Raw genomic sequence first — 23,762 nt, 5'->3', positions numbered from 1 at the left:
GAAAAATGGCAAAAAATTATATCGCTATTATGCAAAACCAGTCGCAAAGTTTGCCTAGACGGGCAAAACTTTCGCAACAAATAATTTGCATGAGGCTAAGTTATATTCGATTATCCCCCGACCCACACGCAAATTATTTGCAACTTTTTTTTGGCTGGGGGGAATTTAATTTGTGTGGAATCTCCGAAACTTTTTGCTGACGCAAACAATTAGCTGCGATTGCAAGTTATGCTCGGAAAACACACAGTAGATAATTGTGTCTACAGGTATTCGGAGGGTTTTCTTTCGAGCTTTAAACGTATTTTAATAATGCAAACCCGAGAGAACTGCTGCAAAATGTTGCCCGAAGTCCCTGGCAAGCCGCAAAAATAGCCAAGGAAATCGGGGAAAATTGGGAAAAAGGAGGGCGGGGAGGAGGGAGGGCAAGACAAATCGGCTAAGCGCAACGACAACAAAATGTGAAACAAAACAATACTGGAATCGAGAGAAAGGCGAAAAACAAAAGCGCATAGCGCACTTTTGGTTGCTGCGACTGTCAAGCCAAATGCACAGAGACAAAGGCTAAAAGGGGTTGCAAAAGCGGTGAAAGAGGGTCGAAGAGGGGGGTGAACGGATCGAAGGGGGTGCGGGGGTATGGGCCATCTGAGGTGGAAATGTTGCAGGCCATGTTGCACGTCCTGGCCGAAAACTAACACCAAACTGTCGAGAGTCGACCGTTAGGTATCCAATTTATTGTGTCATTCTGCCAGCAAATAATTCGAAAATGTTGCCATGATATTTTCCAAATAATTGCTCAAATGCCAGAAAGCTATTTATAGAGGTCCCTGAATCATTGTACCAAAACAGAGGGGAGAACAACTCAAATGCGATGTCCACTTTAAAATTGAATCATTAATTTCAGTTAAAGCGCGACAAGCATTTAAGTTTGACTTTGGAGTCACAGACAGGATGTGCATTTTCAAATCAATTATACATTTTGAATCAAGTGTGTTCCAACACTGGCGGCTTTGGTACACTTTGGTACCCGCGGATGTACTCGAATCATCCATTACTGGCCATTTTCCGCAGATCCTTGCCACTCGGCGGCGACCTGCTTTTGTTGCGCACTGTGGCAGTGGCATTCGGCACTCGCTGCGCTTCGGTTTGGTAGGTTTGCTAACAATGCGCTGCCACACTTTCAAGGTCCCAGAACTGCGGCAGGAGTAAATCATAGGCAGCGTGGAGAAGGCAGAGAAGCGCAAAGCAAAGCAAAGGGCTAAGGACACATCTTGTGGTCGGCTGCACTCGCCTCCAGGCTCCAGGATAAGGGATAAAGCAGGGATCTCCTCCGAAGCAAAGGACACGAAAAGAAGCGAAACTAAATCAAAGCAAAATTCTGGCAAATTAAATAATCAAAAACAATTGTTGGAGAGCTTCTTCGTCGGCGGCGAGGGCAAATTGGATTACGTGTAGATTGGTTAAGATGCCGCAAACACAAAGGCAAAGTCAAATACTTGTGTATTTATAGAGATATATGTACACATGTTTATATAAATATATTTGTGTAAGCACACGTTTTCAGATAGACAACTGACCCCAAAGGTTATCGCTATCAGCACAGTCTCCGCGTTTTCAGGTCGTTTCGATGATTATTAGAATAATATTATCTCGAACATTTTTTGGTCGGTTTTTTCTTCACGTATTTCCCCACGATAGAGGAGCTTTGATTTAGCGTTCGGTGTATAATTCTAAAAATCTCTCAATTCTATAGAATTAAGGTGTCCTCCCATAAATACGCCTCAGAAATATGAATGGAAAAGCGTTTTCATGACTTATAATTATTGTATTCGAGCAAAGCTCTCCCCATGTTTTATGGCGCAACTATTAATAATCGGATTATTTCCCTAAACAACGTAGTAAAATGCAAGGGGCATTGCTGCATATACATATATTTAGAGAAAGATTAAATGACAAAGGCAACTTAAAATTTCAAATTTCATTTGACCCAAATAAATTCCTACTATTCTGTGATGCTGTTCGAAACTGTAATGCGTTTTCCCAGCCGCATTAGAACTCAATCAAAACTTGTATAAATCAAATTGTATTAACTGTAATTTGATGGCCACTTTGGTGACTTTATTTATTTGCTCCTATGCATATAAATTGATTGGACATTAAATAGCCGAGGGGCAAATAAATATTCCGAATGTACTTTATCGAGAGTTTTATTTGCAATCGCTTACTGACAGGACAATGTTTGTTTATCATAAGCTATTTGCTTTCAATTTCCCCCACGGGATTATGTTTAAATATTTAATAACCGACACACAGCCGAAAAAGAAATAAATTAAATGCGACGGAGGGTCTCGTCCAAAGTTGTTTGAGTGATTTGACGCTCGACTTGGTTTTGTGGCACGAAATAAAAAAATATGAGCAAGAAGTTTTCAATTTTTGAGTGGCCCCATCTTAATCGCCCCTCACAATCTACTGTCGATGCGCTGCCGTTCGAGAATCTGTGAAATTGAAGGGCGGCCAAATTAAAATCGAGGGCAGGAAGTGGAAGACAGACAGGAAACAGTCATAGAAATGCCAGAAGTAACTGAATCAGAATCTGAATCTGAATCAGAATCTGAATCTGATTCGGACTCGAACTCGAACTCGGACTTGGATGCGGCGGAATAGGATACGAATCCGAGTTGGATGTGAATCGGCAGCACAGCGAGACGGAATGAAATTGAAGTTGTCTGGCTTTCAGCCTTTGGACTGGTTCCATGATTTCGCCACGATTTGGCCAGCGGTAACCTTGAAATGTTCTCTCTCTTAGCCACGGTTGCCAACTTTATAAGCGGATGTGACAATTGAATTGTCAGCACCGTACCGTACCGTCTTCCCCGATTTCTGAATCCTTGCTCACTTTTGTGGATTCTGGTTTCTGGCTCCTGGTCCATGGCTTCTGCCTTCTGATTTCGATTTTCGATTTAGGATTTCGGGTTGAGCTTCAACTTTGACTGCAGCTCAGCGAAATTTGTCATGTCATCTGCTCACTTCTGAGCCGGATTGGATTGCAGTGGCAAAAATAGTCGAGACTTGCCATTTGCAAGGTTAGATTTAAATAATGTGAGTAATTTAGTGAGGTTTTTGTTGGTTTCCCGATTTGTTCACCATTTCCAATATCCTCACGATGTTCTCAGAGTCCTTAGCTTAGAAAGTTTTGAAATTCGTTTAAATTACTTGATATTTTGTCAATTATTTCCACGTTTCTAAGTGCCATTAGCAAGTCGTAGTTAACTCGAAAATGATCTAACAAGATGCACTTTTCCAATTGTGATTTGATTAGTACGTTATAGAAAGTGTCCCTCTTTTCGCTCAGTGCACACCGCTCGCCCACTCGCATTTGCCTTTTTCAATTTGATTCGTTTACGGATACAGCAAACACCATCCAGTAAATAGAAGCAGTAGCAGTTACAGCTCACTCGGACCCACTGCGATGGACTGTCGATAGTTTTCGCATTAGAATTGACTCGGGGCTACTTGTGGGTTAAGGGGCGACACGGGTGCTGGTCGTTGTGGGTTAAGGAAGGGCGGCTGGGACTGTCCCCAGCATAAAGTCGGTGTGTAAGCGCCCAGATAACAGCAGATATTGTGTGTTTGTTGATTTGTTTGCCTTTGTCCTCGTTTGTTTGTCGCTCAAAGCAGAATAAGAATTTTGCAAATAATTTAGTTGGAGTTCCATGACGACTACTACGATCAAAGGCGATGGAAATCGATGCTGGAGATCAATGGAGCCGTGCCATTTTAAAAGTGTCTTGCATGTCATTAATGATTCCCCCAAACAGTTGGCCATTGTGAGTAACGCCTGATGTGTTTATTTTTGCATCTGTGCAGCACGCAAGAAAAACCATTGGGGAATCACACTGCAATATCTTGTTTATTTATGAAGCTCCCAAGAAAATAGACTGTTGCAATATGCGTGTTGAATATACAAGAATGGAAAGAACTTTATTAGAAAAGCATTATATTGTGTCAGCATATCAACACTTTAGATGTGAATTTAGGCAGCGTAAAATCACATAAAATAAGGAAAAAGATGGAAAAGTCTCGCATAAATATCCAAAACCTTAGCAACATCTGCAACTTGAATTTTTGATTAACTTGAAAGCTTCGGTTCAATGCAGTTCAATGTTCTGTGGGACTTGCACAGCTGCGGTGTATATGCATTTCTATAAGTGGAGTAATAAATATTTTATTACAACCCCCTGGAAATATGAGGACTTATGCGAATTTCTCACGAACTGCCGGCGGGTGAAACCTTTTGATTTTTGCACGAAAATTCGCCATTGCAATCCTAGCTCAACCGCAGCCATTTGCCACCCACTCACTTTTCGTGTGTCGCGGTTTTTGTGGCGCCCTTGAGACAGACGCTTGCCTTGCTAAGGCCCCACTCCCACTCTCTGGAGGATGGGTGGGCAAATTAAAAGAACATAAAACGCTGCAACAGGAGCTATATGCACATATATAGTATGTGCTGTGTGTATGCATACATGTGCCTGTCTAGCAAGTAGGATATTGCGGTAATGTTTTCCATAAATATTAAGTCATTTGCCAGCTCGGTTTGCATCCAGCGGGGCATAAATCAAATCAAATCAAGACGAGAGTCAGCACGAGCGAGCGGATTGGTGGGTTGATTGGGCCGGGGACCACACGACGTATGCGTAATAAAGCACACCCCCCAAGGAAGTCGTCGGCATTCGTCACCTCGCTGGCAACTGGAAATTGGTTCCATGCAGAGCGGCAATTTAATTGCACATTAATTGCAAACTTCGTAAGCAATGGCATCTTTTTGCATGTGTATTTGGAGATTCGGGATCGAAGTTCAAGTGCAACTGCAGTGGGTTCTGACTTCTAGATCGCATTATGCGCTGTTAGCCATGCAAATGTCTTTGGGCAATATTTCAGTCACCTTACTGCAGTTAATTTCAGCCTTTTTTAGAATTGTAATTTTGAAATCGAATGAAGCCCAGCCAGAACCATCAGCTTTTTCACTTCAATTTTCCATTTCCGAATGGGAAATCCCCAAATAAATCATGTAAATGCAGAAGTATTTGCTAGTCGCTCTGTCACCTACAACTCTGACAATTTTTCCACCGATTTTATCCATTGAGCTGATATAATTTTTCATGTATAATTTATGATTTAATTATAAAGAATCGCCAGAGCGGCTGCCTGTGCGCCTCGTCCGTCACAAAAGAAAGCAATTGAAAAGGCCATTGTGATTTATGAAAATTATGAGCCCAACTTTGCCCACCTCAAAAAATATTTGGAGGGTTTTGGGCGAATTTCATTTTCGCCCGCTTCTCACACCTTTTCATGGTTTTTATGCTAAAGTTTTTTAAGTGCCTCGTCGTCTGAGTTGCGTTGCCATTGTTCGATGAATCTATGGGAAATAATAGCGAAATATATGTAAATATACGTATAGATTTTCGTTCACAATTTGTTCAATCAACGGTGGCTGAAATATGAATTATATTTTCATACATATACACTTCGTGTGATTGTCTCCGTTTCAAAGGGAGCCAAACCGGGGTAAAATACTTTCCCTTCCCAAAAAGTGTCCCTTATTCCTTCTTTTTTTTTGGGTCGCCCATTTACACGTCATTTAGACTTTAACAGCTTAGCGCCTATACATGAAAAGGGGGCGGGGCAAACAAATTGATGTCGCTGATGATGCTGATTATACGCGTCTCCTCGCCGGATTCCTTTGGGTTATTAAACTTTATTGTTGTTTGGGATTTTCCACGAACGCCCCGCACCTCCCCGACCGTCGCTCATTTTCCATTTTCCGCCCTGCGGTTTATCAGCTCTGTGGAAATCGCAAATCATTTATTATGAATATACACAGAATTTGATGTATTTAATATGCCAGGCACAATATTGTATCGATTGAGTGGAAAGATTTCTAAAAACGGCCATTTTTATACCCGTTACTCGTAGAGTAAAAGGGTATACTAGATTCGTTGAAGGGTATGTAACAAGGCAGAAGGAAGGCGTTTCCAACTATATAAAGTATACAAGTTCTTGATCAGGATCAATAGCCGAGTCGGTCTAGCCATGTCCGTCTGTCCGTATGAACGTCGAGATCTCAGAAGCTATAAAAGTTTGTTTGACCATGTTGCCACGCCCACTCTAACTCCCTAAAGCCGCCGAACCGGTCACGACCACACTTGGAATAATTTTAAATTCTTTTCTCATTTAATTCCCCAATATCTATTGATATCCCAAAAAAAAAGACGAAATTTCGCATTCACACTAGATGAGTAACGGGTATGTGATAGTCGGGAAACTCGACTATAGAATTCTCTCTTGTTTATATGTATGTTTTATGATCGAACGGCTGTACTTACACGGTTCACTGGTTTGCCATTCGAGTTCATAATTTAAACTAATTGTTTGCAGAGCCATTAACTATTAATAAAGATAATGTGTCATTAAAATTAAGATAAGGACTAAGCTTAAACAGAAAGAGTTAGTATGCTAAAATTTAAGTGATTGTTTTTCGCATAGGCTTTAGTTGAAAATGAAGTCCGTGAGTCATGGCATTGTTTGCCTTTTTTCTGAATAATTAAAAACGAATTCATTGTGATTGATTTGAATAATATTTGCATTGGCTGCAAAAATAAATGTGCTGGAAAAACTCTGTTCAAAACTAATGACGACGCCGATGATTGAGTGAACTTCGAACGAATTTATCATAAATCCACACAGGGAAAAGTTGACAAATGATATATTTTCACTGGCGGCGCAAGAAAATGCACACGTGTGTGGGTCGTCATCGTGTTAAACCACAATTGAGCATAAATTTATATTTAATTATGAATAAATTTTGCGATCGCATTAAGTTTTGCATTTCCAACTCATCGCCAAAGTCCGCCTGTAAAAATCGCCAAACGTTGATGACCGAACCGAAGTGATATCCTGTAAAGTGAGTGGTTTATAAAACAGACGAATTAGTTGTGTAAAAATAATTGAAATTAGGACGAGTGCGGAAAATGGACTCTAAAGGAAAAACTAGTGAGATATAAATATCATAAGGCTTCTCCGATTTCATCTGTTTCTTTATATTGGCATTCAACTCATTCGCATTTATTTCATTGGCCCATTTGGTCGAACATGCCCGCTGGCTGTGTCCTGTTTTACAATGGGCCCATACAATGGCCGTAATGATGAGCCCCAAAACTCCCGACTTTCATTCAGACTCGGATAGTAAATCAAGAGATAAATATTCACACGCACACAGGCACGGCCATGCAAACACACAGATACTGGTGTGCACACTAGGGTGACCAAGGTACATAGATGTACATGTATAGAGGCGAAAATACGAAAACAATTACTTTTAATTGCTGGAGCAGAATATAAATCATGCTCATGTTTTGCGCACTGATACTGTAATTATATATAGTATATTTATATTTGGAATGTTGTATAACTTTGCTTTTAAGCACAATGATTTGCTCTTCAAATTTCAATCATCACTTCTGATTATCAATTTGCAAAGGCATTTAGTTTCGAATTTTGCTAGATTAAACTCGTACTCGTAAATTAAATTTATGTAACAAATGTGAATGAAAAAAAGGGTTCATTAAATGCTTGGGTGCAGAGATACACCCTGCTAAAAAATATATATACGCAGTATGAATATCGAGGCATTTCCCTTTGGCGAGTTCACAATTCGTTAAATGCACTGCAAAATTTATTTATGACGCAACAGCAGGCGGCAAATAATAAACGACTTCGTTGAGGTCAGGGGTCGGTTTTCCCGGGGGAGGGGGGAAAGCCGCGACTGCGTCAGCATTTCAACTTTGACATGTAGCGCGGGGCGAAATGAAAAGGGGGCGTGGATCGGATCGGATCGGATTGGATTGGATTGGATTGGTCTGGTTTGGAAACCATTCCATGGTTTAAATGGGAAGTAGGCGCCTTTCCTCACCGGTTCGCATTTAATTGCTCATCAAAATTAACTTTAATTTCGTTTTAATTGCTAAACACGATTCGGGTTTTGTTTATTATCCGATTTTGCAATGACGAACAATGGAGCCGCGCAACAATTGTCCGTTGTCAATTTAATACGCATTAGCCGTTGTATAGATTTTTTTGATTGTTTTGGTTTTGCGCATAACTCAATGAAATTTGACGGCGATCTGTCAGACGATGTGTCAATGTCAAAATGGCAATGGGAGAGAAAATGTCAAGGGGCTTGCCACCATAAATGTCAAAAACTTGACTCGATTGGTTTTTCTTCCTCAGCTTAACCCCATTTAAAAACTCTCATTTTTTGATGTTTGATTATTATAGCATCCCTTTAAATAAAATACGGTTAAAAATAAACCATAACTATTCCAGTGCTTGTTGCGACTTAAAAACAATGTTTCTCACTCGTTTTAAAACCAGAAGCAAGGCTTTTAGTGGGATTGCAGGCATTTTTTGGGGCAGCATGTTTGCCGAATTCCAAATCCGGATCCGAATGTCTCCAAACAGAATTTCGGACTGGGAAAATTATGCAAACATTTCGCAAACGAGGAGAGAGATCAGCGTGGAGAACATATTTTTGTCTCGCAATCGTTCCGTTTGTTGTTGTCGAGGCTTTTAAACAATTTGGCCAGCATGAGCGTGTGTCTTTGTGTGTGTTTACGTATGGAAATGGTGGGAAATGGTGAATGCTAAATGGGGAAAATGTTGGGAAATGGGGCTGGAAATAAGCGGCGGAGGGCGGCGTAATGGGGTAGGTTTGTTTTTAGCCACATGGCCACTGACACATGGCGGGCATAAATCTTGCATGCGGCGTATGGCAAATGAATGCGCCAATAACTCAATAAAACAAAAATGACAAAAAAAATCATGGCTAAAAAAACAATAAAGAAGGGAAACCAACATGGCGCTGCTGATGCTGCATGCAGCTGCCACTTCCGGCGGCCATCGCTGACTGTCTGGCAATTGACTTCCGTTTTAAATTTTGCACAACTTCCTGCAGGTCTGCCCAAACCCGCCCAGATCCCGTCCAGTACCGCCCAGTCCCGCCCTGCCCATATCCGCTGCTCCGCTTTCAAATTACCACAGAAAAAGTACGAGAACGTTGCAAAACACAGAAATTCGGTTGGCCACATTTGATGGAATGTGGCAGCGAAGGATGCGGAACAGCGAAGGATGCGCCACTGGCCAAAAGGAACGCGACCTTGACAAAGGTGCCAGCAAATATGACAAAATGGCCGCCAGGCGACTCAATGAGCTCGGGCCAACCAAGTAAACAACAACAAAGCCCTCAGCGCAAAATATGTACAAAAATGTGTGCCACGTAAAATGTTTCTACATACTTCTGGAGGCGGCGAGCAAGGGGTATGTGGCATGGCAGGATTAGGAGGTGACAAATCAAACAAGGCGCGGCTCCTCTTACCGACTTCAAATTAGCTATTCATTTATTTTTTTTTTTTCTATAATTTGGTGCAACCTTTTTCCTACGATTATATTTAATAATCCAATCACCTTAAGTGATAAACAGTTTTCTGATTTTCAAATATTACGTTTTAGTAACTACACTTTATGAACGTGATGCTTTTAGTAATACTTTAGAGGGTATATCACATGCCCGTTTTCTTTGCATAGTTTTTCCTTGTTTTTCTCCTTGCTGGATGCGGCAAAAACAAAAGAAAACCACAAGCGAAAACAAAAAATGCGCGCCAAATGCAAACAATGACAAAACGCCGGCAGAGGCAGCGGCAGCGGCAGCGGCAGAGGTCGCCAAGTGTCGACAGACAAACAGAGGAGGGGGGGAGTGGGAAATTCCACGGGGTGGGGTGGTAGGAAAAGGGGAAGATGGCACCCAAAAGTGGCAAAACAAGTCAGCGTTGCAGCAGCCACCCATCACCCCTTTAGCAAAATGAGGTCGGCGCCATATATTTTTTGCTTTCGGCTTCTTTTTTTTCTATCTCGCTTTGTTGATGCTCTTGTTGTTTTTTTAATTTTATTTGCACTCGCTCCACTTGAAATACATTGTGCTGCCATCGCCAGCGTCGCCGCTGACCCCTGACCCCGGCGAAGGAGCTCCGCATTTTGGGCGCACGAGGACGGGCACGAGAACTGTGTCACCGGCGCGGACTCGCAGAGATCCTCAAAAAGCCAAAGACAGCAAGACTAATATGCACTTAGATTTGCTTTCTAATTTTCCTGCATAACAGGCTCACTGAGAGCAAAGGATCTCCTGTTCATCCTCCAAATCGACCTCCAAGTTCCCGTTGGGAAATGTGTAAAAAGAAGACATTATTGCGCGACTGACAGCAATAAAGTCGATTATTGAACTATCTGCCGCATGAATGTGAGCTTTATCCTGCCTGAAGGATCAATGCAATGGCATCAATGCAGCCACCCACTAAAACGCCGATAAAAAATGACCCAAAATAAGCACGTGCATATACGAGTGCACTCTTTAATGGCTGCCAGATGGCCGTAAAAGATATCGCATATGAACTTCCGCCTGAACTTGCTATCCAGATGCACACCACATCCAGATAGACACGGTTAAGGCAGATTTCATTTCGTTTTCCACCTGTGAAAGGCCACTTCTAAATGAAATTGCTTGAAACTGGATCCCAGAAATGGAAAAACTTTATGGTGACCCCTTTTGCTGCTGGCTGACTGGCGCTCGCTGGGCGAAAAAAAACACACTAAAACAAAAAACAAAAAAAAAATATAGAAAAGTGGGCCAGGCAATTGCATCCTGCTGGCCCCGCCCACCGCCCAACGCCCCTGCCTTCTGATTTATGCTTTGACCTTTTCCGCAGGCAGGGAATATTTTTCTCGTTTTGTTCTGCGCCTTTTTCGTGCACTTTTTTCTCCTACTCATTTTTGAGCTTAATTAGCGACGTTAGTCGGCAAATGGCATTAGTGGGTTAATTAGGGGCAGACACACACACACACACACATGTACGTATGTGTGTGCGGTTATCAATGTGTGTCAACGTATATCTTTTTGGCCTAATGAGCCTCGGAGGACTTGCGGCCGGGAAATGGAAATGGGTGGCAAACCTCAAGTCAACACATTTCCTGGCCTTTTTTCCCAGCTTTAATTTGATTTTGATTAATTGAAGTGCCGCTTGACAAAATCCAATTAATTAATCTGATTGAGAGATGGACGAAAACACATGAATCCATCCATTTTGGGAATACAAATTGTTGCCTACTTTCGAGTGCTTCCGTAATTAATTGGCGTGGCTGAGATTGAAAATATTTGATTTATAATAAATAGTTAGTTGTGCTGTTTAATAATCAGTACTATGAGTCTCTTTTGAAACCAACAAAACACATGTCTTAAATGTGTGAAACAAATTTATATTTACCAATGGCCATCAGGTTCTTCATTGTCTTATCCCTTGTTGTTCTTTTAATATCGTTCTTTAATAACTTTATGCAGTCTATCAATCAAAGGAATAACCCCTTTCAGCAGATAGAACTGGATCTAAAAAGTTTAATTGTTGGAAAATCTCACTCAGAATGAAACCCAAATTAATTGAATGACCAAAATAATAATTTCTCTGCTCATTGTGTCTGTAAATTTGATTTGAATGCAGATAACAGAGCCCAGTGTGGCAAATAAATAGATTTCGAATGCAATTTCCGTTCACTTTTGTCCACAAAAATAGACAGGAGACTTGAGCCCAAAGCCATGGAGTAATGAAACGAAAGCTGAGATGATGAAAAAATATCAGAAGGACTTACGCCTGACCAAAAACAGCAATTCATGTGATTACAACGTACAGGCAGTGTATGTGGAATGTGGGCCAACACGGCACACAAGGCCGAAAAATTCGCCAGAAATTCGGCAAGAGAATCCATAACAATGCAGTTTATCAAAACAGATGCAGCAAGGACGAAAGGACACGGCTGCAGCTACATACATAGGTGTGTGTGCGCACGTTGGCTTGTGTGTGTGCGTGCCAGAGAGAATTTGGGTTATCCTCCCGAACACAACGACAACTACATTTTGGGGCCACTCTCACCTGGGCTGTGCTGCTGCGCCAATAAAATTAAAATATTTCTGACATAAATCAAACTCCAAATTGGGCCAAGCGAAAACGAATGAGTTGACAATAAACGACTGTCCAGACACTTGGTCATACCCTGGACGCGCAGAGGGAATATGGGATTTATGGCCATCATATGCTTCACACCGCGTGAAAGTTTGATCAAATTCTGTCGTGTCTTTAAAGGCATTTGCTTGCATAATATATAATTTTACAATTTGGTACTTCTTTGATTTCTGACCTCATTATACTTTTACTTATACTATACACTGGAAAACACTTTGAAACATAAATTTAATCGTTATAAACATAAAACACAAATATATATATATTGCTCAATAGCTACAAATCCCCAATATCGCAATGCGGTGTTTCAAAGCGACTTGCCTATTTATATTTTTTGTTTATAAAGCATTTTTAAAGTTCCACACCAAATGCTGGACATGCGCTGTCTTTTTATTTTATCATTGCTCTTCTCAATCAACACAATGGACAATTTATAGTTGAGCTGGCTGCATTTGCAGCTTGGAAGCTATGGAAGAAATTGCATTTCATTGTTGATTTGGATATTTCTCTAATGGTCTTTGGTGTGTCCGAAGTTTGCTGGCGATGCGTACAACGTGCACCAAAAGAAATTTCTTTCATTTGTCAACAATAAAAATATATTTCCAAAGTCGCTTGGAATTTGTACACGAATGTTAAATGATCGTGTTACTGTCAATATTTCTGAATTCGTAGGGTAGAAGAGGTTCGTTCGAGCTTTCTGGAATCTAGCCCGAATGCTGGCCACTTTTTCGGCCAGTGTAGGCATTAGCTGTCGGCTTGAATGGCCGTCTGGTCGGTCCGTTCCGTTTCGTTCCGTTCCGTTCCTCTGTCCCTGACACCCTGACAGTTGCTGGCTCGCTGGAAATTGAAAATTGATATGGCATTGCTTGTTGGTTACCCCTTCCGCCCGTCCGCCCATCCGCCCATCCGTTCGTCCGCTCTTCAGCCCCGTCAGTTTTCCCCCCTTAATTTTCCACGCCCCTCCCCTCCTCACGGGCATCGTTGGCTGTTATCGTCAGGCGTCTGTGTCGCGTTTTTAAAACATTACCATGCACTTATAGTGGGAGCAGCATCTGAAGCATCAGAAGCCCTAAACGAGCGCAAATAGTAATGACAATGCCGCACAGTGGGATCAATTGCAGTGCAAGTGCGCACTTTAATGCCCTCGAGTGTGTGTGGATGTAACCGTTTGCGCTCGATAATCCCTGTGGTGCTTGCGGTTTTGTTCCAATATCGAGTGTTTGTGAAAGCTGAAAAATTGAGCAAAATACTGGACGAACCTGATACATTTGTGGGGTGCTCATGTCGTCAATGGAGTCAAGCACATAATGGACTTTCATTGGCTAAAAACAAGATTACACTTCAAGGGCATTGAATGCGCTTTAATATGAAGTAAAGCAATAGCAGTTGCTACTAACTTCATAACGGCGAACAAATGAGATATTTAGTGAGTCCCAAAGTGAAATGCGAAATATTTCAAGAATCTAAAAAGTCTGATTCTCCACCGTACACTCTAAACTGCAGTTGCAGTTGCAGCCCTGCCATCAAACATGTACAACTCCTTCCGTTTCCGCTGTGCATAAGTGTGTGTGTATGTGGATGGCGGGCTGGCATATGTGTGAGTGGGCCTCCATCTATTTTGCCGGAGTCTGTGTGTAATTTTACTTTTTCCGACTGCAGCGACTGCTGCTACTTCATCTGACATGATTTCCGCATGTCGTTTGAGTTTTTCTTGCCGCCGAATTTTTCTTCGTTTGCTTGATTTTCTTTTTTTCCGCCTTCTGCTGTGGCTCGTTTTTTATGTATGGAAACACAGCTATGGTCGCAATAATAGGGAACAGTATTTCAAGTACACAGATTTTATTTGAGGCATTGTCTTCGAAATGATTATTGCAAATGCTAATATCTTTTTGATTTAAACAAGCTTTTTCTCCTTTTTGATGGACAGCTCCTATTATTGTGAGCACTGCTATGCGAATAAGTTTGACTCCATTTTTTCGGGTGCTCGTGTGCTCAATTTCATACAAAAAACGCCAGTTTATGTTGATGTGTGCATGCTTTTCCTGTCGCGCTGCTGCCGCTGCCATTGATATCGCTGACGAAATTGAGAATTATTATGTTTAAACGTGTGTGGCATCGCCGCCATTCGGGCCTCAGCGTTGCCGCGTTTCCCTGCGTTTCCCTCCGTTTTCCCGGCTTTTCCTTCGCGACCTTTCCCGCGACATTCCTCGCCGAAATTCGCCGGGTGACATGCGAGTTGGCATTGCATGTGCTGCCGCCTTCTGTTGCAGACTTTGCGGCGCTTTCTTCAAATTAGATTGCCTTGTGATGACTTTAATGCAAAGCCCCCACTCACAGACACCCGCACACCATACACACCATACACACTCACACACATGCAAACAGCGAGCTGTCAGTCGCAGTTAAACCTATACAAACACAAATGGCAGGCCAGGAAATGGAGTAGAACTTTATTTATTAAATAAAAGCTGATGCCTTGCCCAGCTAGAGCTTGACTTAAACTGATTATGTTCTAATACAGCTAATGCAGTTTTTGAAATTGCGAGTTTTCATTCAACCCAGTAGTTCGATTTGCTGCTTGTTTATCTCAACTTTCCTTGCATATCTAATAGTCGCGGTACTTGACTCTGGCAATTTCTCGGGTTTTTATTTTACATATCGATACTTCAAAAAAGTTCTGAAAGGCATTGTGTGGATATTGCCGTCATGTCAAGTATAATAATACAATTGCAGGCAAAACATCACGTGTTACCATCCATGCCCATTTGAATGCAAACATGTTATCAAATTCAATAGCGAAACTAAAGGTTTAAGGGCAAAGTATTTCTAGCGAATAAAAATGCTTTGAAACGATAATATTTCATCGTTTAAAACGTAACTTATAATTGTTGAAAATAAGAACTTTGTGTAACTATACACCAAGATCAATGCACGCATGTGTAAAGAGTACAACTATACTGAGGTTATATAGCGATCAATAATAATCAATAATACTCGTTTTGGAATCCCACGCTCTTTAACTAATTAATTAATTAATTGAATTAAATAAGCATGGAGCCCTGTTCTCCATACGTCGTGGACTTACCTCTGCGATTGCATAGGCTGCAGTTTTGTTTTGGCTGCTACAGGGCAATCAATAGAAAATGGCAACAATTCAGGCTCGCAGGACGAGACAAAAGTCAATGCCATGTCCGTGCGGCTATAAGGCACTACGGCAGCATGGATGCGATGTATGCACGTGTAGTGGTGCGGCTGTGTATCGCACAAAAGGGTCTTTGTTGAGCACACACAGATGCACAGTTACACAGATACTCGTACTGGTAAATACAGGGCGCCTCTGACTTGCTGCCAAAGGCTAATGAAGGCAGTGGGAGCCGGAATGGGGCCCTGAATTTAGAGGAGGACATGCCAGGATGCACTTGCCACTTGGCAGTGCACAGCTCCAGTTGCTGCTGCTCATATGCCTAGGCCATGTTGACATCAAACAAACAAGCAAACAAACAAACAAACAGACAAACAAATACACAGCAACACACACAAGCACAAATAGAGAGGCCGGCAAAAGAGCACGGAAAACGGAAAACTGGAAAAAACAAACCGAATAAAATTTGTATAAACTGATCCGAACTCTGATTTGGGCAAGTCCGAAATGGAAAACTCGTGTTCGGATGTTCAAAACTTTCATTTCCAAATAGGCAACTGGTTCGAAGCCCCCGAAGTTGAGGTGAGTTCGCAAATGAACTTCTAAGTCAACTGGAGTCGAGGAAATAATTTCCAAGGAGTGCGGGTACATTAATATATTTCTAAGTTTTTCTCGGTTGAGAACTACATTAAGCTAAGAGACGCTTAAAATATATATTTACCGCCATAATACACATATGTACATGTGTTTCTTTTTTGTAGAGTTTTTATTTAAACAAGTAGATATAGAAATAGAGCTTATAAGTGTAACAAATCATTTAGGTTCTTCAAGACTTCACATTTAATTATTTAGACTTATGACGATATTTATTATTTAGATTTAGGAACAACAACTTTACTCGACTCCGCTTCACTCTACACTCTTTCTATCGATAGCTTGCTCTTGTCTAGGGTCGCATTTTAATCAGGGCTGCAATGTAAAAGTATCGAAAGATCTTATCTAACAAATACCCAAATACATACCTTAAATTAAGTGCGATGGCTCAAAGTGAATATGATTGTAACCAAAGCTTAGGATTTGTTCAAATATACTTTTGAAAGTTACGCTGCAATTGAAGCGCTCTTGAAAAAAGCTAATTTCTGTTGGACCTGACAACTCCGTCCGAATTTCCCCCCCATTTTCCATTTCGCATTTCACCGGAGGCGCGAGGAAATATTAATTATGCCAGATGCAGCTGCTGCCTCCGCCGGAGTAGCTGGGGATTCCTGTCTGCGGATATTGCATCTGTCCCTGCCGCCCAAAACCTGCGGATCCTGCCGTTGAGCGGGCTAATCAGAAATCATGGAATATAGTCCGGAATCCTCGGCATTTTCCCGCATCAAACAGCCGGTCTCTTTGCAGCCACTACGATATTTATGTAAATTTATTGAGCAACAAGCAGATTTCAATTAAAACGCAATGCCGGCGGATTTAATAAAGGCGTATACACGAAAAGGGGGAGTGGCTGACGACGGGCAAAATAACTTTAAATTAATTAAAAACGCGCCGGGCAAAAATGTTTTAAGCTTGCGATGACAACAAACGCGGGCGTCAAGGAGTTTTTGCGGCAATCTCAGAGGGGCTGGGAAAATTCAGCAGGGCTGGGAAAATTGCAGCGGGAAACGCCGGGGACTGGCTGAAATTACGGGAGAGAGGACAGCACACATCTTCGCTGGGGTAGCAGCTTCTACGGGCTGCCACGGCGCATCAATGTCGCGAAAATTAATTGAAACGAAGGCAGGAATTTTCGCAAGGACTTTTCCGAGGGTTTTCCGCGAGGCCGAGGCTGCAGCCGATGCGCGGAAAATTAAATAATGAAGATGCGTTCCCATGACAGCGAGGATCCTCCGTTGGGCAAAAATAGTTTTAGGCGGGCGCGTGGCAATGAAATGAAAATTTCAGTATTTCCCCAGAGAAATGAAAACTGCACGATGTGTAAGCGAAATTTGAGGTTCCGTCGAAAGCTTTTTGGTGGCGGAGAACGAGAATACAGTATTATTTGAGAGTTGAGTTAAGCTAATGTATTAATATGCTTAATAACATTAATGTTTGGTGATCCTAAGAGCTTTTATAGTTCCTCGATCCATTGTTAAATATATATAGCATATACTCATAAGAAATCTCTTGCTCCATTGCCGAATGCAGCCCTGATTTATACACTGGCACGGATTATTTATGATCCAAAGCCAAGTTGGTTTTTGGCCACTGACCAGTTGGAGAAATTGCGAAAGAGAGAGCGATAAGAGCTGCGAAAGAGACGGGTGGAAGGTGGAAGGTGGAAGAAGAGAGCTTAAGCCAAAACATTACCGCACGTCCGCAGAGCTCCGCTTCAGTTCAGTTCTTGTCCTCTGACCCCCGAAAAGTTGCAGCCAACAAATGAAATTAAGCAAATAAATTTTGAGGCGGATTAGTTGAGGGACAAACTGCTGAGGCGTGAGTGGGCGGGGTGCGGAAAATAGGGGGAAACGGGGGGAAATCAGGGGGTAAGATGGCGAGGACAGAGGAAAATGGCACGGGATAAAAACAACTGAAACGAACTGCGGAACGTTTTGCGGCTTAGCGAGTTATCAGGCAAGTCGTTTAGCCTTTTCTATGTGTTTTTATATGGCACCCGGCTACCTTCTGCATTTTCCATCTTCCTCCGGCAGAACCAAGAAAATTGCACACGAAATTGGAGTTTTCGAGTTGAAAATTGGAAGTCGTGCGGTGGAAGACTGCGCTCTCCCATCGAGGCAATTAAAATGTTGAGTCCTCGTCGTGGGCCAGGCCAAATGCGTCCGGGCTTGAACTCCAACCCCTTGCGGCTGCCCCATTATCCTGCCACAATTTTTCCACACTCCATATGTGGAAAAGTGGCGGGGAAAACAAATCCAGGCTCTTTATTCACTCAGCAGTGAACTTAACCTCCTCTCGTTAGCTTGATACCCAGGAAATAGAAAAATGCAATGCTTATAAAATGAAAAGGAATAGATCTGTTGATTTTTATCAGGATACGAGTACTAAAACATGATTTTGTTTTTAGCATTTTAAGCATTATAATTATTCTATGAGGGAAAAATTCAATCTGATCTTATCCTTTCCACATGGAATCACTGCAAATTAAGAAATAGGTGCGAGGGAATCAATCCAAATTAAGAAAATGGAATGCGTTTTGATTTGATTAAGTGCAACACATTTCGAGGACATTCAACCTGGGGCAAAGGATTATCGATGATGATGGATTCAATGCGTTTCTCAGATGCAAAATGTGCCCAAGTGTTGACGGTATTAATCAAAGGAGTGCCGTAGGGATTTGTGGTTTTATTTTCAGAAGTGCTTCGAGTTTCAGTTTATGGAACGTGGAAGGGAAAATAAGATTATTGTAATTAAACTAAGTGATTATAACCATAATGGATGCGACCACTGCATTTCAGTTTTTAGTTATGTAGATCCAACATTCATTCAAATTATAATTTTGAGTTATTTCGATTGCTTGCTGGGTTTTGGGTTCTCTGATTAAATTGGCTCCCGAATCTGTTCTGGGACATATTTACCCTTAGCTACCCCAAAGTGCATTAAAACTAACAAAAAATTCAAAAAATTCTCTTTTCTGTCATTGCAGGTGAGTGCAGATTCTTTCATCTTCATTTCGGTTCGTTTCACTTCCCCGGACTAAGCCGGGCCAAAAAGAAAAAGGACAACGGGGAAGACGGTAAAATGGAAAAAAGCCGAAACTTTTTTCGTACAACTTTTTTTGGCTTTGTCTGCGGCTCGGCCGTAAGTAAGTAAAAGCAAATTTTTTCGCCTTTTCCGGATGCGTTTTTCTTTCTTCTGCCATATTTTCCGGCGTTTGTATGTATGTGTTTGCGTTTGTGTGAGCTGGGGACTGAGCCGAATATGTCAATGATAAATGGCATAATCTGTTTAGCCCACAACAAACTCGCACAGGCCGCCCCCTTTTGCCCCGCGGCCCTAATGATAATGCACAAAAATTATGCTAATAGCTTAATGCCATCGCACTTAAGCGCTAAGACAGCAGCGCCCAAGACGACAGCACCCAGACGAAATCTCGTCCTCAGAAAGGAGTTGTGATTTTGCATACCCTCTCGGGGAATAAGTATTTACTGTATCAACAGTGAAGCATCTAGGCGTTAGCTTGATAAAAAAATTAGAATTGTAACTTTCTTTTCGATCATATGACATCCGAAAGGTAACTTTTCTAATTTCTCCATCTGAGGAATTAAGTGCAATATATATATATCGCCAATATAGGGCATACGCAATTCGTTGCACTTTTTCGAGGATGGCATTAATTTAGTTTCGCTAGCCTTCTGTTGTCGTTTGTCTGTCGACGCTTCCAAAACTTGGCTTCACTTCTGGTCTGGTTCGGACTTTGGGATTTGGACTCTGCTTGCCCAGTTGTGTTAGCTGACCCCAACACGGGGCATTTTGGCAGCTGGGACCACAGCAACAACGGCCATTGCAGTGGGCACAATTGGTTTTGGCCGGACCGAACGCTCTTGGTCGAAATGGGAAAAGCAACTTTCCTGGCCTAATGTGCGACTCCAAATGGCCGTTGCTCTTGCCATTGTTGTTGTGTGTGTTGCTGTTGCTATGGCCGCTGCACAAACTTATGGCCGAGCGAAACTTTCGTGAAAGAATCATTTTTGGATTGGCACAGATGTGACAAGAGGATATACACAACAAGGACTGAAGAAGCCGGGCGGGGGCCGAAGAAGTGGCTGGGACTCGAGGAAATGAAATGATCATAAATCCAGGCAGGAAGGGGAAATGTGCAGAGCAAGATGGACGGGAAAAGCTTTCAACCATTATCTTTGACGTTTCATTTCAGAGTTTAGAAATAGGAATATGCATCAAGTGGGTATGGAAAAAGACACTTAGCTCCAATGTGCGAATAATTAAAGGTGCAAAAATAACACAGGTGCGGAGTTCAAACGGAAATTGCAGTGTAATTGTTTAAAAAAAATCTAAAAAATATATTTCTAACCAAGCCGAACACTTTAGGCGAACATAAAAGCTAAAAAGGGTAAAAACCCAGCCAACCGAATGGGAAAATTAAAAAGAAATACCCAAGTAGTACTCGCAAAAAGGGGTTGTAAAAGTCAGCAAAAAAGAGCGGAGTAGTGTTGCAAAGCAGCAAAAACCAGATAACCAAAGGGGAATTGCGAAAAGCGAGCAGTCCCATGAGCACATGAAAAACGGTTCAAGAGCTGCGTCAGCGGAAGAAATGATTTTTTAAGTACGCACCCAACAAGCACCGAAGAACGAAGAAAAATTTGAAAGCCCGGAAAAACACTAATAGTGCAATGCAACAAATAACGACCAAATATCCATCACCGCAGCGGAGTCAAAGCAAAGGCTTCTCTGATATTAGCGCAAAATGCGGGGGAACGTTGCAAAAATACCAAGCAATGATTTTGGAAAATCACTTAGCAGCACATGAAAAGTGCCAAATCAGCTGAAAAGCGCACAGCGAACGGGGGAAGTGCGGGAAATCCCCCGACGAAGTCGATGAAGATTAAGCCGCAGACGAAATATTAAATGATTTGCAGCAGACTTTCCGCGCACACACCGAATGTGTGAATGTGTGTGTGTGTGTGTGTGTGTGTGTGTGCCTTAGGGGCATCATAAGCAGCCAAAGGATTCGGAGTTGCGGGCTAAAGGCAACGAGAGTGCAAATCGTGCCGGGCAGCAGCTAAAGTGAAAAGTGCAGCGCCTTTCGCTGAACAATTTTCGGGAGATTCCACATCGTGATGTATGCATTTCCACTAATGCCCTCAAAATGGGCATTTTCTAGCAGGTGATTGTGCTTTCATCTCCTATTTCGGGATCAAATCAAACTGTGGCTAGTAAATTTGTTTCAAAAACCCTATTTCTTTAAAAAAAAGATGACATTCATGGGTCCTGTTTTAGTTAGTTTCCCTGTTGGCTGCAATGCATAAGTGATTTAGTATTTCCAGACTTAGCTGAGCGACCCTGTAAGAGAGTGCAAAGGAAGGGCAAAGGGGCAACGCCATGTGGAACGTAGAAAAACACAGCAGTACCAGCAGCACCCATAGTAAGACACACACACATAGGGAGATTGCTTTGGAGTTTATTGAGCCTGACATTCAAGGCAGAAGGGGGGCATTTGGGGCAGTTCATTTCATTGGCATTATGATTGGAAGCTGTCGTCGTTTGCCTCAAATTGCGCAAGTTTTGTGGATGTGGTGGCTGTGGTTCAGTGCCCACTGGATGAGGGGCTGCATTTGAGGATATCCGAAAATTTCGCACAAACGGAAATGACAAAAAACGTACGAACGTGGGCGGGTTGGGTCGTGCACTCAATGCTGACCGCAGGTCAACGAGGGCTATAGAGGGTTATGGAGGGTTAAGAGGGATTTGGGAGTGGCATTTTGGGCGTTTTTGTAAATTTCTGGCTACACAGAGAGAAGCGATACGGGGAGACACTGGCAAAAAGCTCGAGAGCTGAGGAGATGGATAGCTGGATAGCTGGATAGCCAGACGACACATTTGGCACATCAGCAAATGATGTGAAAATGTCATTTGCAGGCGCAACTGGCAAAGGTAATGGCCAAAACCGGAACAAGGGGTCCTCCATCCAGAGTCCTGAATCACAGGATCCCAGTGCCCACACACACACACACACATCACATGGCACTAAATTTGTGGCAAGCGAGCGCAAAAAGGTCCACAAACTGCGAACTTAATGATGGGTAAAGAGGATTCAAAGGCGGGGCTTATCAAATTGCGCATACATGGATGTCGCACAGCTTCATTAGGGCGCTGCGATGATATGCCCATTCCCGTGCCACCCAGTTTACCATTTCATCACCCCCCCCTGAATGGCAGCAAATCAAATTAAATTGAAGCACAAAAATCTGTTGCCGACTTTTGTAGGCAATGGAACAATTGCGTGACTTCCTGTCCGCCCGACTCTTTGACCCGTTGCCGTTTTAACCACTGGCAATTGGCTGAAACGGTACTAATTTGGTTGAATGTTTGATTGCAGTTTGGCCAACAGCTCTGTCCGATGGGTTTAATTATATCTTGTTACGAATACGAGACCTTAGAGCACCAAATTTATGGGTGGGTTTACGTCTGTTGACTCCACTCACAATGGCCATTCGGAAGTGGAGTGGTGTCTTGTTTCCGTTGCCATCACCACTTAATAAATATTTAACAAACTATATTTAAGTTTTTGAACAACAAACTAATTTAAGGTTAAACACAATTAATTAAGGAAGATGGCCAAGATTCTCCGAAACTTCAAAATAAGTCTGTTTCTAACAGGATCCCGAGAAAGATGATTACCGCATAGAGGGCGAGCAAACCAAAGGTGATCTCTTCGGTCGGTCCCGGTTGGACCATTTGAAAGTGTTGGTGGAACGGACGCATTTTCTCCTGGAAGGATTGATTAATCCGGTTGAGTTGGATGCAAATGCGGAATTTCTAGATGAGCTCACCTTGTACAGCGTTTGGGGAGTCTTTTCCATCCTGGCTATCCCTATTTCCTCAAGGTTCGGTTGATTATCGGTTTCGATTGAAGGCCGGCTGCGCTTCTTCCCATAGTTCGGATCAATCATGAGTTTCAACATCTTGCGCAGAATGGCCTCATGGATGGGCGCAAACTTGTGCTTAGAGCGGCTCACCATATCCATTACTCGAGAAGCCTTAGTAAACTTGCCCCGGCACATGTGGGCCATTATCAAGTCCATATATTTGAGCTGCGAACTGGTCAGTTTGATTTTGCGAGAAGGCATTTTGAAATGTGGAAGCTTCAGTTTGGGATCTGCAACTGGGTTCTGAAGTATGTTTTTGTGTCGGACTTTGTTGTCGGAGGCTACTTCGATTTGTAGTTAAAAGAATAGTTAATGTAGGTTTTTTGTTAAGTCCAAATCTGGTCACTCTTAATCTGCCAGGACTTGTTCTTTTTTTTACAAGGTCTGGTAGCTCTGCATAATATGTGTAGGAGCATTTAAAAATTTCCTGAATAGATGGAGTACCCCATTGGCACCCTAATCTTTTCCTCTTCTGTGTATTTTCAGCTCGCCTAATCACTTTTTGAGCTTTCGTTTGCTTTATTCCACCCAAAAGAACTCTTCCCCATTTCAGCCTGCTTTTTAGTTCAGTTCAGTTCAGTCCATTGACCAGGCATTGTGCGGATTTGGACTTGGACCTGTTCTCGGTCTTGAGATTTCTTTGCTTTTCTGGTGTTGCTTTCTCACAATTAATTTGGCGATTTAGTTAGTTCCTCTTTCTGTATCTCGGCCCAATCAAGGGCTTGCTTTTGTTCTATTTTCGATTTTGATTGATGCATTTCGTACGAGGACGTGATCGTCCTGCTCCTGCTCGAGTTATCCGCACTATCGTACGAGATTTCACTTAATCAAACTTCAAGTTGTGTTTCGTTTGCATTCCACTCTGCTTTTTTGTTGGCAAAGCAACAAATGGTGCGTAAGAAA

The 23,762-nt window shown here is 42.3% G+C and overlaps 2 protein-coding genes across 5 annotated transcripts in view; one reads left to right on the top strand and one right to left on the bottom strand.

Moving 5' to 3' along the window:
- Positions 1-23,762, top strand: part of LOC27207460 (glycine-rich cell wall structural protein 1.0) — a 74,275-nt gene that overhangs the window by 2,721 nt on the left and 47,792 nt on the right. The gene's annotated exons all lie outside the window — the stretch shown is intronic.
- Positions 22,470-23,139, bottom strand: LOC27206419. Its single transcript, XM_016174470.3, has 2 exons — positions 22,764-23,139; positions 22,470-22,701 (listed from the first exon to the last, which is right to left on the bottom strand). The coding sequence occupies exons 1-2, from the start codon at positions 23,058-23,060 to the stop codon at positions 22,567-22,569; spliced, it is 432 nt and encodes a 143-aa protein (XP_016040248.1). The 5' UTR covers positions 23,061-23,139; the 3' UTR covers positions 22,470-22,566.

The sequence above is a fragment of the Drosophila simulans genome, chromosome X (genome assembly GCF_016746395.2).
Source record: "Drosophila simulans strain w501 chromosome X, Prin_Dsim_3.1, whole genome shotgun sequence".
Classification (NCBI taxonomy): Eukaryota; Metazoa; Arthropoda; class Insecta; order Diptera; family Drosophilidae; genus Drosophila; species Drosophila simulans.
The sequence above is the reverse complement of the archived record's forward strand: the minus strand, read 5'-3'. Positions and strand labels throughout refer to the sequence as shown.